We start from the raw sequence: 15689 nt of genomic DNA, 5'->3' as shown, positions 1-15689 counted from the left end.
CAAACAGATGTTAAATTGCTCTTACCATTCCAATAGGCAAAATTCGTGCCACCTATAAACATGTACCTACAAGGAAACAAGAGAACAGACAGTACTTCACCATGAGCCCACAGCTACGGAGAACAGCCTCCCCTCTGAAAAATAACACTCACATGTTCACACTGGCCCCTCGGGAGAGAATATCGTGAAGGGAGGAAGCCACTGTTTTAGTCTTGACTGTTGAGTGAGGTTGGCCCCAATGGTCTAACCAGCCAGTGTAGAATTCAGAATTGACCTGAAAAGAGAAAGGAATATGGAGCTTAGGACAGACTTAAGACCTTTACATGCTGGGCTTCTCAGTAACTACTGCCCTAGGTTCTCTACCGAGGAACAGGTGGGGAGAGGAGCTGACATTCACTACTTTACCTGGAGCTGGGGGACCAATGAGGACATCCCATATAGCATTGCCTAAACTCAGGTCTCAGGTGTGGACAATACAGGTGTCCCTGAAAAGTTGTACCTGCATCAAAATCTTGTTTACCAATCCTCAGTTTGAATATGGTAGGAAAGTTTGTTGGGCAAAAGAATCAGATGACAAAATGTTTATAAAATAACTAGCTCCAAATTCACCCTTTGTGTGAATCTAGATTTTCAGATCTCAGGTTGACTTAAAGTGAGGTAGACTTGTCCAAATATTCTGCCAGGCAGGCCCCAAGCGCTTCATGTTTCTGTTGGGCATGACCCTGCCAAGCCCTTGATCTTAGAAGGAAAGAGAAATCTGGACGTGTTCTGGGGACTTCTTGTCTCAGACTCCAGGAAATAGCTCCACCCGGAGTCTGGGAACCCGGGTTCTGCATGGCTCACGAAGCAGAGACCAGGTTCAGAAAAGGCTGCTTTGTACAAAGGTGGGTACACAGGCGGGGCAGCCTGACTTGCTGCACGGAAGGCACAGGATATTCCCCCTTACACGGGGCCAAGTGACAAGGACAACTGCCACAACTGCAAGGAGAAGGGAAGCACAGAGAGGGCTGCATCATTGATGGGCTGAGCACACCTGCCAGGACCTGGCCTCCGTCTCCACCTCCCAGGTGCCTACATGGCATGTCACAGAGCCCCGCGGCTCCCAGAGTGGTCAGCAACCCTACCTCCCCGTGTCACCTGGTTGCTTGTCAGAAATGCAGAATCTCAATCCCCTCCCAGACCCAACAGATCAACGTTTGCGTTTTAGCAAGAGTCCCACGTGATTTGCAAGCACACTAAAGGTGGAGAAGCTCTGTCACAAAGAGCTTTCAAGAAACACCGACCTGAACACAGATCCTGGCCCTGCCACTCACCAGCTGTACGACCCTGGGCAAGTGACATGGCCTGAGTTTCACTGAAAATGGAGACAATGATACTACCTATGAGAGCGGGCACGATGACCAAATACGATGAGGTATGCAAAAGCGCAGAGCCTGATGGAGGCGGGATGTTCACTTCGGTCCCCATTCTGCCCCCCTCCAGTGCAGGGCCTCAGTGTCAAGTAGCAGCACTGCTTCTGCTGTTCCCCATGTGTCCAGAAGGGGGTCTCTACACTCCCATCAGCTGCTGACCTCAGACTCAGAGAAACCAAGGATCCATTCCCACCCTCCGCAGCAGTTAATCGCTCTCTCCCAGCAGCGGTAATGAAGTTAGTACAAGCAAACAGTCTCCCCAGGCCTCACGCCTGATTCTTACCAAGGGTCCTTTGGGTTCACTCTTCCTCTGGATTAGGAAAGCAGCTGTGATGTTGACACCTGAAAAATGAGAGGGAGAAGAACGGTCAGCCATGGAATGACAAGAAGTTAAATAAAAAGATTCCTTCGTAGGACTTGCGCCTGAGGCCCCCGCCCTTCCCCACACCCCCAGGGGCTTGCACACCTCCAAGCTAGCTTTAGGTGGGGACTCAGGCCATCCATTTGACGGACCGTGGGGACCACAGAATGATGCTTCCTCTGTGAACAGTGCTCGGGCCTCTCCTGACTGCTTTCCTTTGGGAGATCACGGCACAGGCTTTGTGCTTCCTCTGTGTCCCCGGCACCTGGAAACACGGCTGGTCTCTCTCTCTCTCTCTCTCTCTCTCTCTGTCATTCCAGACCACTCGTGAACTCAATTTTTTCTTCTGAAATATTCCATTAGGATGCCTGTATCTCATCTTGCTTCCCATGACTCTGTTCTCCCCTCCACCTCTAAAGAGAGAAGGGGTTTCTCCCCAGAGAGGTAATGGGCTGCTTTACATCAGTGAACACGCACAGTGCTTCCCAGCCAGAGCAGAGGACACTCTGACCCCACACTGCACAGTCCAGTTCCCTCAGTGGGTGTCCCAGCGTGAAAGGGACACCAGCCAAGTCTCCAAAACCCCCCTGCTCTTGGACAAGCCTTGGGCTTCTCTGTAAGGCCAGCTTTCAGGAGGGAATGTGCTGATCAAGAAAGAATGGAATCTCATTTACTTTATGGCTGTAAATTTCTCACTATTAAGCATTCAGTAGCTTCCAGATCTTTAAATGCTGCTCTCAGGCGCCTCTCCTGGGATCTGACCCCAGGCACTGCCCCTCTTGCACACAAATGAATAAAGCTACCACAGCCCCACCTGCCTCAGGCACACTGGTCTTGAGTGTCTGTCCTTGAACCCACAGAAGAAGCATTATTTGTATGTGCTGTCACCCTACATACAAATAATGCTTACAACTAACTCATAATAATCTTCAATTTGTTCCTCCCAACAGAAAAATACTGTGCTTTTTCATCACTGTGTTGGGAAGTGTGCCAAAGCAGGACGAAACCAGCATGCCACTTCCTGTGCAGCTCTTTGTAGATGAGTTATTTCATCGCCAAATGCGCTGAGCAACGTACCATGTTTCTAGAAACACTCAATTCACTCAGAGCCAGTTACTTCCTTGTTGGTAGGGTAGAAGAATCTTTTTTAAAATGCAACTTCAGTTTTCTGTACATCCTTCTCAAAAGAAGGCAACGCTGGGTATGTGTCTCATCCCTCAGATGGGAGAACAGCGGGATCCTTATGCTACTTGAAGAGCTGGTCTTTTTGGGCGGGGCAGTAACTTTTCATTTTGAAATAATTTCAAATTTACAGAAAAGCTGTGAGAATAGTACAAAGAACTCATCTTCCCTTCACCCAGGTTCCCCAATTGTTAACATTTTACCACATTCATCAGGTTTTCCCTCTCTATATGAATATACATATTTTTTTCTGAGCCATTTGAGAATAATTTGCAGACAGAATGGCCCCTTACCCCTAGATACTTCAGTGTGTATCCCCTAAGGGCAAGGGCATTCTTTAAATAAACAGAATACAGTGATAAAAAACAGGAAATTAACATGGATAGAATACTATTATCTAATCTAAAGGCTTTATTCAAAGACTTCAATTGTCTCAATAATGTCCTTCATAACAACAACAAAGGAAAAAAAAAAACACGGAAAAAAAAAGTCCAGGATCACACACTGCATTTAGCTGCCATGCCTTTTATGAAAGCTGCTCTCAACCTACATGAAGATTTCTTAATGTCATACAGCCCGAAGCATCCCAGCCCTCCTTTCATGTGTGGAACCTCAGCAGCTTACACAGCACTAATGCATCAGGAAGACGATTTTTTGTAGCATCTGCCAAACCACCTCCGGCCCATCACAGTTCCCAGCCTTATGAGTTTATGTAGAAAGAAAACGGAAGTACCAGGTAAGTTCCCCGAAACCCAGGACCGGCCTCAGAGTTCACGATGGCCACGACCCAGCCCGAGCATCCAGCCACGACTCGGGGGACAGGGGGAGCAGGGAAGAGCAGCACATCCCAGACAGAGCCTGAAAGGTGGAGCTCCTCAACCTAGAACTGCTCCTGGCAGGCAGCCCCTAAGAGAACAGGACTCCAGGCTGCAGCCAGCTCCGCCAGGGCTGGAAATGGAGCTCCTGACCTAAGGGCCAGCTCAGCTGACACAAAATGATCTCTGCAATGGAGGGGTGCAATATCAGGTGTTCTATTTTACCCGTTACCAGATACAGGAAAATCTGGGAAATCTCACTCGATATGCCCTTGCCACTTGAACAACAGCTGTCTAGAATGACCGATGGAGTAAAAAGCCCGAACCTGCCTGCTCAGCTGGGTTTCTGTGACTGTAGACACCAACCTGCTCCGAAGTCCACGGTGGCATAGAGCCCCTGCAGTGCCCCGCACTGCAGGAAGCTCTCATGCGCCCCGTCGGTGGTGAAGAGAAGCACGTCCTCACCCAAGTGGTAGTGGAAACGCTTCTGCAGGAAACGCAGGTAGTTGTAATCACAGGTATAGTAGCTGCCATATTCATTTTCAACCTGCAAATTTAAAGAGAGGAGGGGAAAGAAATCAGGAGACTCCAACGTCCGAAGGCAAGCTTTTGTTTAGAGAAACTACCTGCACATCTCTGAGATGACAAGGCTTAGTAATATCCCCAAATATCTCCTACACTCAGTCCTCAAAACTCATCTTCCAAAAAGCAACTCAGCATAAAAACCTACCTTCTAATACCTCCCAGAAATAAGGAAAACAACCAATGTGTTAGTTTTCAGATTGTAGTGATATTGTCCCCTATAATACGTAACCGATACTTTACACATTACATAAATAATAATTTTCCATGGCAGAAATATTAAAAAATGAAGAAAAATCATCTGTTAATTCAGTGGGTAGAGGCCAAAGGATGTTGCTAGAGATCCTGCATTGTCAGCCTCCACAACAAAGAATTACTGGGTACAATGACAATAGTGCTGAAGTGTCCATTCTCAATGAGGTGGAGAGCATCCCCAAGGAGGTGGGAGCTGATTTTTATAGGATTAAAAAAAACAACAACCTTATTTTTCATATAAAGTATAGATATATGTACAATTATACAGTATATCTCAGGTATTAAAATTTCATGGGGGGCAATTAGAAAAATATGTCTAGAGAGGATCTTTAATGGGCAACAATGAAAAAAAGGTTAAGCAACATTGCTCTAAAGCAATAAAATGAATGACCTTCATTTATTTCCAATACACCAGATACACCAGAAAATCCAATACACCAAAGAATCTTAGAGGTATAGAGGTTGGTGAAAGAAGCATGACACTGAGAAATACACACGATACAATTTCCCGAATAGAAAATCGAAATCAGTCAAAACCAAACTATCAAGTCTTGGTGTGCACATAATTGGTAAAAGTGTAAAGAAAAGCAAGAAGCTGATGGCTACGAAAGTCAGAACAGTGAGAAGATGTGGGGTGTGATGAAGAAGGACACCTGGGAAGCTTCCAGGGTCCTGGCCACGTACCATTTTCCATCTTGGGTGGTCATTCTGTAGCTGTTCTCATCAATGCTTCATTATTGCACATTAATGTGTGTGTGGTATACTTCACAATTTTACAAAAACTTAAAAATTTCCCACACGTAACAATTTCTACCTGCACACAACGCAAAACAAATTTTTGTGATCCTAGGGATACGTGGCCTTTGAACATGAGCATAAGAAACTGTGAGCCTCCAGAAAAGAGGTGCCCAGTCTGAGAGTGGTTGGAAGAGATGGTTAAGGAAGCTTCCCCGCAGGGATTGCCCGAGGCAGCTCTAGACAGAAAGGCACTCGCTGGTCAGGGAAGCGGGAGAGGTAGAGAGTATTCCTGCAAGGAGTATGCTGTTGGCAAAATTGCTAGTAGCTCCATGAAGCCTATGGACAGAGTCGGGGAGTGGGAAGGGAGTAGGGAGTGATGTAGAAGAACTAGACACCACCATCATCATCTGCAAAGCACCTCCTCCCGAATGGTTTAACGCACAATGGTTTTCTCAGCGAGAATCCCTCTGACTATACTTTCATGTTATGGGTTCAAGAAGCAAAACAGGGCTTCCCTGGTGGCGCAGTGGTTAAGAATCTGCCTGCCAATGCAGGGGACACGGGTTCAAGCCCTGGTCCGGGAAGATCCCACGTGTCGCGGAGCAACTAAGCCCATGTGCCACAACTACTGAGCCTGTGCTCTAGAACCCGCAAGCCACAACTACTGAAGCCTGTGCACCTAGAGCCTATGCTCCGCAACGAAGGGTAGCCCCTGCTCGCCGCAACTAGACAAAGCCTATGTGCAGCAACAAAGACCCAATGCAGCCAAAAATAAATAAATAAATAAATAATTTTAAAAAGAAGCAAAACAAGGACTTCCCTGGAGGTGCAGGGATTAAGACTGCGCTTCCAGTGCAGGGGACGCGGGTTCCATCCCTGGTCGGGGAACTAGGATCCCATATGCCGCGAGGTGCAGCCAAAAAAATACTAATAATAAATTAAATTTTTAAAAAAAAGAAGCAGCAAAACAGGTAGTGGTAGGCCAGTATCAAGGGCTTCACAGGTCATGAAGCCATCCTGCAATAGAAGGTGTTTGCCACTCACACAGAGCAGGAAACTCCCCTTGGATGACTGATCCTGATACTCTGATTAGTGCCTCAGAAGTCCCTTTGGAAATAATTGAAATAAATCTTAAGAAAAGCTTTGCAAATACTGGCAAGGTACTGTCCCCCTCGTTTTCTTTTTTCTCCTCTTTAATTAAGAGCTACTTAAATGGCTGTGTCTTCCTTCATCATCTGGCTGCCAAGAAGTTCAGAGCTAAATTTAAGGGTCGGCTTTAGCAACTAAGAGGGCCCAGAGCCTCTGCACCTCTCGTTCTTTTCTGGCCACGCCCCAAGCCAATGTCATTGATTTTCACTTACTCTTTCAAATCTTATTTATCCATTATCATCATTGTATTAAGATAAAATACAGGACTGTAGTTTAAACAGGATTGTAATAAATGCATATACCTAATTTGGTTAGGTTTTTAGAGAAAGAGAAAAGCTCAACATTCGCAAGACAGCTTCGTGCTGCGGTCACAGGCATCAGAGGCCCAAGAGTCCCTGTGCAAACCTCAGCTCTGCCTCTTCTTATCCAGGTGGCTCCACCCGTCAAATGTCTCTTTGCCTGTAAGAGGTGAGTGTACCTACCTCACTGGGTTGTATGAGGATTCACTGAGCCAATACATGAATAGGGCTTTTGCACAATACCTGGCACCTGGTAAGTGCTCAGAAAGCTGGCAATAAAGCATACAGTCAAGTTCTCTATCATTGCCAACGAGAGGAAAGCAGAGGTGTGTGTGGAGGCGGGGGAGGTAAGAGGAGAAACACACAGAAAAGGGCTTGAGACTCATAGACGAAGTTGCAGTTAGCCTCAGAGGAAAGCTGATTTTTCTAGAGTAGGAGTTTGCCAACTTTTTCTATAAAGGGCCAGAGAGTAAATATTTGGAGCTTTTTGGCCATATGTCTCTGTCTCAACTACTGAACCATGCTATTGTGGTTCACAAGCAGCCCCAGACAATATATAAATGGTCGGGCATGGTCATGTGCCGGTGGCCTTTATGTACAAAAACAGGCAGAGGGCCAGGTTTGCAGGTTGCAGGTCTTTGTTCTAGAATAATTATCTCACCCTGTAAGCTCCTTGATAAAGCAACAAAACACTGCAGACGTTTTCACTGCAGACTGAAAACTGAAACCTCTTCCAAAACAGCAGGTATAAACAGGGCTAATCCCTCATGATGAGTACCTCACAAATTGGATGAAGCAAATTTGTGGGTGGAAGGCCCCCACTCCTAATTATCAAGGGGCAAAAGGATTAGGTGGGATTTTAGCGGGTGGAGATGTGACGGGGGGAAGGGAGAGGAAGGAAGCTGAGTCCTCTGGCAGGATCCACGGTCAAGTTCAAGTCATCTGAGGTTGCCAGGGATGGACACGGGAGGAAATTCCCCCCAAGACAGCCAACTTTGCTCTCCCTTGCACAGTTCATATTTGTTGACATTGTGGTGCATTTCAATAACCAAAAGGTACAGAAAAGCCCTCAGCAAAAATTGAAAGTGATTTCGGCAGAAGCAGAGACTAAAAAGCAAGGGAAATTGAGGAAAACCTGAGATCAAGAGAAAGGAAGAAGACCCAGCTATGCAGATACACCCAGTTTCAGCCTTGAAATCTTCATACAGGAAAATGGGCTCCTGTAAGCTTAACTGGTACAGACTCAGGACAGGTGAGGGGCAGTGAGTGCTATCAGTACACCCCTCTGGGAGTAGCAGCCTGGCCTCTCTCCACCACGCAGGGCACCCTGGCCAGCCCAGCCCTCTCATATCTGAAGGGCATGGAAATAGCCAGGCTCCCTCCCCACAATGACCGTTCCCTGCAAACACTCCACGGTGCTGTTCACAAGAAGGAAATCTGGCCCACGCTCCCCTAGGGAGCACCGCACGCACCCCCTTGCTGGTCCGGGATACAGCCAGTTTTACATAACGTATTCTTTGCAATCAGAGCATCCTTGGTAAATGACCAACAGACATGGTTTTGTTTTACCTAAGTATTTTTACAAACATCAAAAATCATCGCAGGTCAAGTGTACCTATTTTTCACTTGAAAAGTTCTTGCCACGTGATATACCTCACAATCTACCAGTCACTGCAAAGTGAAAAACACATGGAAGAAGGAAAGTGAGGGCAGGAAGTGGGAGAGAAAACACAGTGGCCCCAATTCACTGCATCCTCTTTCCACACCCATGGAAACTGACGGCCTAGGCAGTGCAGACGCCAAAGTGGGTCAGTCCATGCTGCATCCCTGTGGCCAGAAGGCAACGTGGCACCGGAGAGGAGCCAGGCTGCAACACCTGCCAGCTGCGTGACCTTGGCCAAGTCACTTAACCTCTTTGAAGATGGTGGTTGGAATAACTGAATAGCATTTGTAGGGTATCCAGCAGAGAGTCTCACACAGCAAGCATTCAAAAATGGTAATGCCTCCCCAGAATGCAATTTAAATCAAAGCACCATCTGTGGCATTGCCTCTTAAAGAAACAGACATATGAAGATAAACAGCAAGGACCTACTGTATAGCACAGGGAACTATATTCAATATCTTGTAATAACTTAGAGTGGAAAAGAATCTGGAAGAGAATATATATACGTATATATGTATATGACTGAATCACTTTGCTGTACACCTGAAACTAACACAACATAGCAAATCAACCATACTTCAATTTTAAAAATTAAAAAGAAAAACAAAAAGAAAGAAATAGACATATGAGGTTCATGTCTGCTTCGTTCCCATATATAATGTGGATGGATGGAAACCTCCCCTGACCCGGCCAGGCTCCTCCCTGCAGTTACCTGCATTGTTATAATCGGCCCTCCATTCTGATAGAGGAGGGGCCTCATCTTGGGCAGAAGGATTCCCAACCACTTGTCCACAGCTGCAAGGTAATCTGGAAGACAACCAGGTTTAACACCATCACACGCCTTTTTCTACAAAGAGACACAACACAGCCTATTACCCTGGGGCTGGCAGCAGAGATTGAACAGACTGGATTCAACAACCACTTTCTGAAATGGGTGGCGCTACATGCACTAAAAGTCTGCTAAAAGTTGTCCTGCTGGGCTTCCCTGGTGGCGCAGTGGTTGAGAGTCCGCCTGCCGATGCAGGGGACACGGGTTCGTGCCCCAGTCCGGGAAGATCCCGCATGCCGCGGAGCGGCTGGGCCTGTGAGCCATGGCCGCTGAGCCTGCGCGTCTGCAACGGGAGAGGCCACAACAGTGAGAGGCCCGCATACCGCAAAAAAAAAAAAAAAAAAAAGTTGTCCTGCCGAGAGTTGTCTCCTCAGTGGAGCTCTGAGAGGACAAGGACCAGTATGCCTGGTATCTGCCCCTGCCATTAGGACAAAAAGCCTGCAGCACAGGAGGCATCCACCAATGTTTGTTGAATGACTGAGTGATGTGTCCTCTCTGTCACAGTTGAGTTTTTTTAAAATTAAGTTCTAATCAATTATACATTTACATTGTCAAATGGGGATAACAGAGTACATAGGTCATAAAGTTGTTGTAAGGATTAACTGAGATAAAATGTGGAAAAACACTAATATACTAAGAGCGTAAAATGTGAGGGTAGTACACTAAGAAGGAAATGCATATAGAACATAATATACTAGCTTTTTACACAGCAAATTTAATCAGTGTTAGCTGCTCTTATGACCAGCTTCATCACCAAGAGAAACTGAAGCCTTCAGAAGACAGAAATGCAGCTAAGAACTCTACTCAATTCTCTGTAATGACCTATATGGGAAATGAATCTAAAAAAGAGTTGAGATATGTATATGTATAGCTGATTCACTTTGCTGTACAGCAGAAAGTAACACAACATTGTAAATCAACTATACTCCAATAAAAATTAAAAAAAAAAAAAAGAACAGCAGCTAAATGGGACCTGCAGATCGATCAGGGTTTACAGCTAGACAAGAAAAAAACCTATCATTTTATCTATCATTTAGTTATCTAACTCTGTAAAAGTTGACAAAGGAACTGAAGACACCGCAGCTACTGAGAAATCCAGTGACACCACTGCAGAAACTACATCTGCCATTCTGATTAGCTGGGAGTCGGCACCAGCCATGTCGTATTCTAAGAACAGAGGCAGAGAAAGCATTAAACTCAGCCAGTGAACCGCAAACAGGGCCCAGTGCCAACTCAAAGAGTTCCCAGGGTATCAGCGAGATCTGGTCAAGTTGTTCGAATAATCCTTCTTTCCTAAAACATTCAGTACCTGGAGGAGCATGATGAACGCTCACACTTTTGCTAAACTTTCAGAAGCATTCGCCCAGGAGTACCCCAGCCTTCGAAATACCTGACTCTTTTGATGTAAATTATCTAAGCTTTCTTAAATTCTCTTACGACATCTGTAACAACTTACCTGGATCACTAGAACGGAGAACAATAGATTCGTTCTCTAGTAGCCAAGCAGGTAATCCTCCCTAGGAGAGGGGAAAAAAAAAAAAAAAAAAAAAAAGGAAGAAGAGGCCATGATAAGGTCTTAGGGGAGACAGAAATTACTATTAGCAGTGAGGGGAAAGAAGAAAAATGTCATGGAGAAGGGGTATTTGAGCTGGGCTTTCTGGGTTGTAACTTTCAGGGCAATTAGAAATTGTAAACATAATAAAAATAAGATCACTGGGCATGAATGCAATGTTTTGAGAATCAAAGCCTTTTCTACAGATTCCTCCACTTAACCTCACAACTACCCTGTGAGGCAGACAGAGGCCACACCATGAACTTGTTTTTACAGATGAGGAAACTGACTTCTGTACGTGACCACCAAGAGGAGGACCCATGCCTTGTGACCCCTCCCTGCTCCTCTCTGCCTGGGCACTGCTCAAGGTAAAAGACAACTGGGTTTGCTCAGTCACAGGCCCGTGTTACCTGGAATTAGAGACTTACCAACGCTGCTTTAGTTCACTTGCCTCCAGATCCCTGCCTGACCGCACACCAGGCAGGCAGGGCAGGCCTAGCCGCACTCACCATGTCCCACTCTGCACAGATGTAAGGTCCAGGCCTCAGGATGACCAGCAGTCCCAGCTCATGTGCCAGCTGAATAAAATGCTCCACGTCGTGGTCCCCAGTGAACTCGTACTGTCCTGGCTGGGGCTCGTGGAAGTTCCAGGCCACGTACCTGCCAAGACACACACAGCCCCTTCCTGGAAATAGCTCAAAAATCCAGGTGTCCTACATGAATTTCTGAACAGTCTGCAGAACTATAAACCCGCAGGACACACAGACATCTTCCTAAGGCAGACGCGCAGAAAAGAAGCCTTCTTTTGAGCTTTCACAGCAGCTACCAAGAGAATCAAACTTGTGGGGAACACTTTTAAGTGTATGACCCTCAAAGAACGCCCATTCCTATTTAATGCTTGACTTAAAAAAAAAGACAGAGTTCATGGACACAAATTACTGCTATGGAAAAATTACTTATGCCTATGTAAGGGCTTAGGAAAAATGAAAATATCTGTGCTAAAGTAATAAGAGGCATACTTATTATTTTTTTTTTTTTTTTGCGGTACGCGGGCCTCTCACTGCCGTGGCCTCTCCCATCGCGGAGCACAGGCTCCGGACGCGCAGGCTCAGCGGCCACGGACCACGGGCCCAGCCACCCCGCGGCACGCGGGATCCTCCCAGACCGGGGCACGAACCTGCGTCCCCCGCATCGGCAGGCGGACTCCCAACCACTGCACCACCAGGGAAGCCCCATGCTTATTTTTTGAAAAATATTCTTCAATAAAAATGGGAAAACCTCCAAGCCCTGCGTCCTCCTAACAAAAGATTTTGTCAGGAATAGTCCGAAGGAGGTAAAATAACAAAAATTCTGGGACTTCCCTGGTGGCGCCACAACTACTGAGCCTGCGCTCTAGAGCTTGCGTGCCACAATTACTGAGCCCGCATGCCACAACTACTGAAGCCCGCGTGCCTACAGCCCATGCCCCACAACAAGAGAAGCCACCGCAATGAGAAGGAGCCCGCACACCACAATGAAGAGTAGCCCCCGCTCGCCACAACTAGAGAAAGCCTGTGTGCACCAATGAAGACCCAATGCAGCCAAAAATGAATAAATAAATTTATAAAAAATAAAATTCCGACCAGCTCCTTGGGCTGCCTGCAGCATGGGACACAAACTTATTTATTTATTTATTTTTAAAAGTTTATTTTTTTGAATTAAATTTTTGGCTGCGTTGGGTCTTCATTGCTGCGTGCGGGCTTTCTCTAGTTGCAGCGAGTGGGGCCTACTCTTCGTTGTGGTGCACGGGCTTCTGCTTGCGGCGGCTTCTCTTGTTGCGGAGCACGGGCTCTAGGCGCGCAGGCTTCACTAGTTGTGGTTCGTGGGCTCTGGAGCGCAGGCTCGGTAGTTGTGGCACATGGGCTTAGTTGCTCCGCGGCATGTGGGATCTTCCCGGACCAGGGCTCGAACCTATATCCCCTGCATTGGCAGGTGGATTCTTAACCACTGTGCCACCAGGGAAGCCCTGGGACACAACTTTAAATATGAAGCCACCCACTGCCATCACAAAGGTGTCTTTGATGACCCCTGGCTTGTGTTTTTTTCCCACAATCCCATGGTTTCAGGGTTCCCTGGAACAGTCTTGGTCCCCCAGAACTTAGTGTTGAAACTACAGACATGTCCCAGTGGCCCTAGAACCAGAATAACAAGTGGGATTCTTCCTAACTATCTGTCCCAGGAATCTGCCGCTGGGTTTTCTCACCCTTTATCTTTGAAGAGTTATCAGCAATCCACATCACCAGTGCAGAAACCAAAGTGGCCAGCCACCCCAACTTCCTTCTCAATTAGTCACTTTACAACAGCAGAAGAGATAAGGAGAGATAGTTTTGGGGTAAAATTCTGTAACCTTGGGCCATGGAATCACCCCAGCAGAACCACAAAGACAAACTAGGTTTCAGGAATCTACCCAACAAGGCATATCCCTCTAGGAGCTGAGAGGAGCTATGGTTGCCTACCAACACCCTTATCTTCAAATCTCAGCGGAACCTCTGTCCAAACACATGTGCCTGGGCAAATTTCAGTTTCGCCAGCTGCAAACAAGAAGGGTGACCTTGGAGAAATGGCATCATCCATGTAACGTGCCCTGCACACAGTAAACACTCAACCATTGTTACTTCCCTTTGCCCTTTCAAGATGATATCCATTGTATGATTTCTGGTGACAAAGTTCAAGGTTGGAAGAAGTAGTTAATTGTCTAAAGAAGGGACACTCAAGCCCATGACTAGCCTCTCCCGGGACCCCAGACCAGGCTATTCCCCGTTCTGAGCAATGAAACAGCTGCACCGAGAGATGCAGCTGGACCCTCCCTCCAGGGGTGGGTGTCCAGGCCCAGGTGAGAGCCCAGTGCCCTCCTACTTACGTCTGGATGGCATTCAGTCCAGCCATCTTCATCTTCAGCAGCCGATCCTTCCAGTAGAAACGGGGCACGCGGAAATAGTGAATGCTTCCCGAGATGTAGCGGAAGGGCTGGCCATCCTTGAGGAAGCAGTTGTGGCCGTAATCGATCTCGAAAGTCCTCTGGGAGGCGTTCTACAGAGCAAGGACGGAACCACATGAGAACTTCCACCCTCCGCATCTCAGAAGCAGACGCTTCAACAGTGGCAACTGACTCCCTACCCTCTTAGTTTGTGTACGTTCTTGATTCTGGGCTATAAAGCAACCCACTGCTAAGTCAGGGCATGGAGGAGCCACGTGCAGGATTCCAGAGGCCGGCACCAATGTGACAATCAGTGGGTGAGCTGCAGAATTTACATGCCCAAAGAGAAAACCCTGCTGCAGGGGACTCTTCGCAAGGTGTGGCGAAGCTCAGTGTGCTGGGGCTGGAACACACACACACATATCCTGGACTCCATGGCTGTGACCTGCCAGAGCTCTGGGTGTCCCTCAACAGGAATGTCGTTGTGCTGAAAGCAACAGATCAGAAGTCCGAAGCCCTGAAGCCTTATCCTAGGTGCTGCGCTGAGTCCCACAATGACTGAGCATCCCTCTCTAACCCTGCATCTCTTCATCCATAAGTATGCAGGATGCCAGACTAAATGAACTCTAAGGCAATATGTGCGACCCAATTTGTAGGTTGTGAACTCAATTTGGTGATGATTGGCACTTTTTTTAATGGAAGAGAATAGAAATATCAGTGTTGCACATAGTAAAGACAAGTGTTTTTTTAAAAATTTATTTTATTGAAGTACAGTCGATTTACAATGTTGTCTTAATTTCTGCTGTACAGAAAAGTGATTGTTATACACATATATACATTCTTTTTCATATTCTTTTCCATTATGGTTTACACAGGATATTGAATATAGTTCCCTGTGTTACACAGTAGGACCTTGTTGTTTATCCATTCTATATATAATAGTTTGCATCTACTAATCCCAAACTCCCACTCCATCCCTCTCCCAACCCCCTCCCCCTTGGCAACCACAGGTCTGTTCTCTATGAAAACAAGTGTCATTTTATGAAATTTTGTTATATATACATATATAGAGTTGCATATGGTTGTACGTCTCTGTGGGGTTGAGATGTAAGATGTATTTCTATTAGCAACTGATCAAGATGCTTTTTTTTTGTTTGTTTGTTTTTTGTTTTTTTTGCAGTACGCGGGCCTCTCACTGTTGTGGCCTCTCCCGTTGCGGAGCACAGGCTCCGGACGCGCAGGCTCAGCGGCCATGGCTCACGGGCCCAGCCGCTCTGCGGCATGTGGGATCTTCCCGGACCGCGGCATGAACCCGTGTCCCCTGCATCGGCAGGTGGACTCTCAACCACTGCGCCACCAGGGACGCCCAAGATGTATTTCTAGAAGTCAAATCAAAGTTTGAGAAACACAGTTTGGGGATCACTTCAGGAGCTGAAATGCTAGGATTTGAAAGGGAAGATCTCTGGGACTTCCCTGGCGGTCCAGTGGTTAAGACTCTGTACTTCCAGTGCAGGGGCTTGGGTTGGATCCCTGGTCAGGGAACTAAAATCCCACATGCCATGCAGCGTGGCCAAAAAAAATTTTTTAATTGAAAAAAAAAAGAAAAAGAAAAGAAAGGGGAGACCTCAAAGGGGAGGCGGACTGTGAGGTAGAATAGAACACTGCCCTCTGGTGGATATAAAAAGGCAGCAATAGACCTCAGGTTCCAACAGGACAAGGACTAGAAGAGACCATTTAATTAGTGTCCTCCATTGTTGGTAAGATTCCTTGTGCATCTTTAGGCTTTTTTTTTTTAAATCTCTTTTTCATAGCAGCATCACAGTCCATGAGAGCTTTGGGGGTTGCCCTTGAAGCCATACCTGGAAACATCAATGAGAGCAAGGGTCCTAGATCACA

At 46.7% G+C, this 15689-nt stretch overlaps 1 protein-coding gene across 1 annotated transcript in view; it reads right to left on the bottom strand.

Annotated features, from left to right (window-relative positions):
* GLB1 (galactosidase beta 1) overlaps positions 1-15689 on the bottom strand; it is a 90123-nt gene that overhangs the window by 53762 nt on the left and 20672 nt on the right. The window contains exons 2-9 of the mRNA XM_060162454.1: positions 13737-13906; positions 11347-11497; positions 10742-10802; positions 9169-9263; positions 4137-4317; positions 1696-1754; positions 153-274; positions 26-66 (exon numbers count right to left, since the gene is read on the bottom strand). Of these exons, the coding sequence (XP_060018437.1) occupies positions 26-66; positions 153-274; positions 1696-1754; positions 4137-4317; positions 9169-9263; positions 10742-10802; positions 11347-11497; positions 13737-13906 (880 nt within the window). The remainder of the gene's footprint in view (positions 1-25; positions 67-152; positions 275-1695; positions 1755-4136; positions 4318-9168; positions 9264-10741; positions 10803-11346; positions 11498-13736; positions 13907-15689) is intronic.

This window comes from Lagenorhynchus albirostris, chromosome 10, assembly GCF_949774975.1.
Source record: "Lagenorhynchus albirostris chromosome 10, mLagAlb1.1, whole genome shotgun sequence".
Lineage (NCBI taxonomy): Eukaryota > Metazoa > Chordata > Mammalia > Artiodactyla > Delphinidae > Lagenorhynchus > Lagenorhynchus albirostris.
Note: the sequence above shows the minus strand (reverse complement) of the source record. Positions and strands in the feature narration are given on the sequence as shown.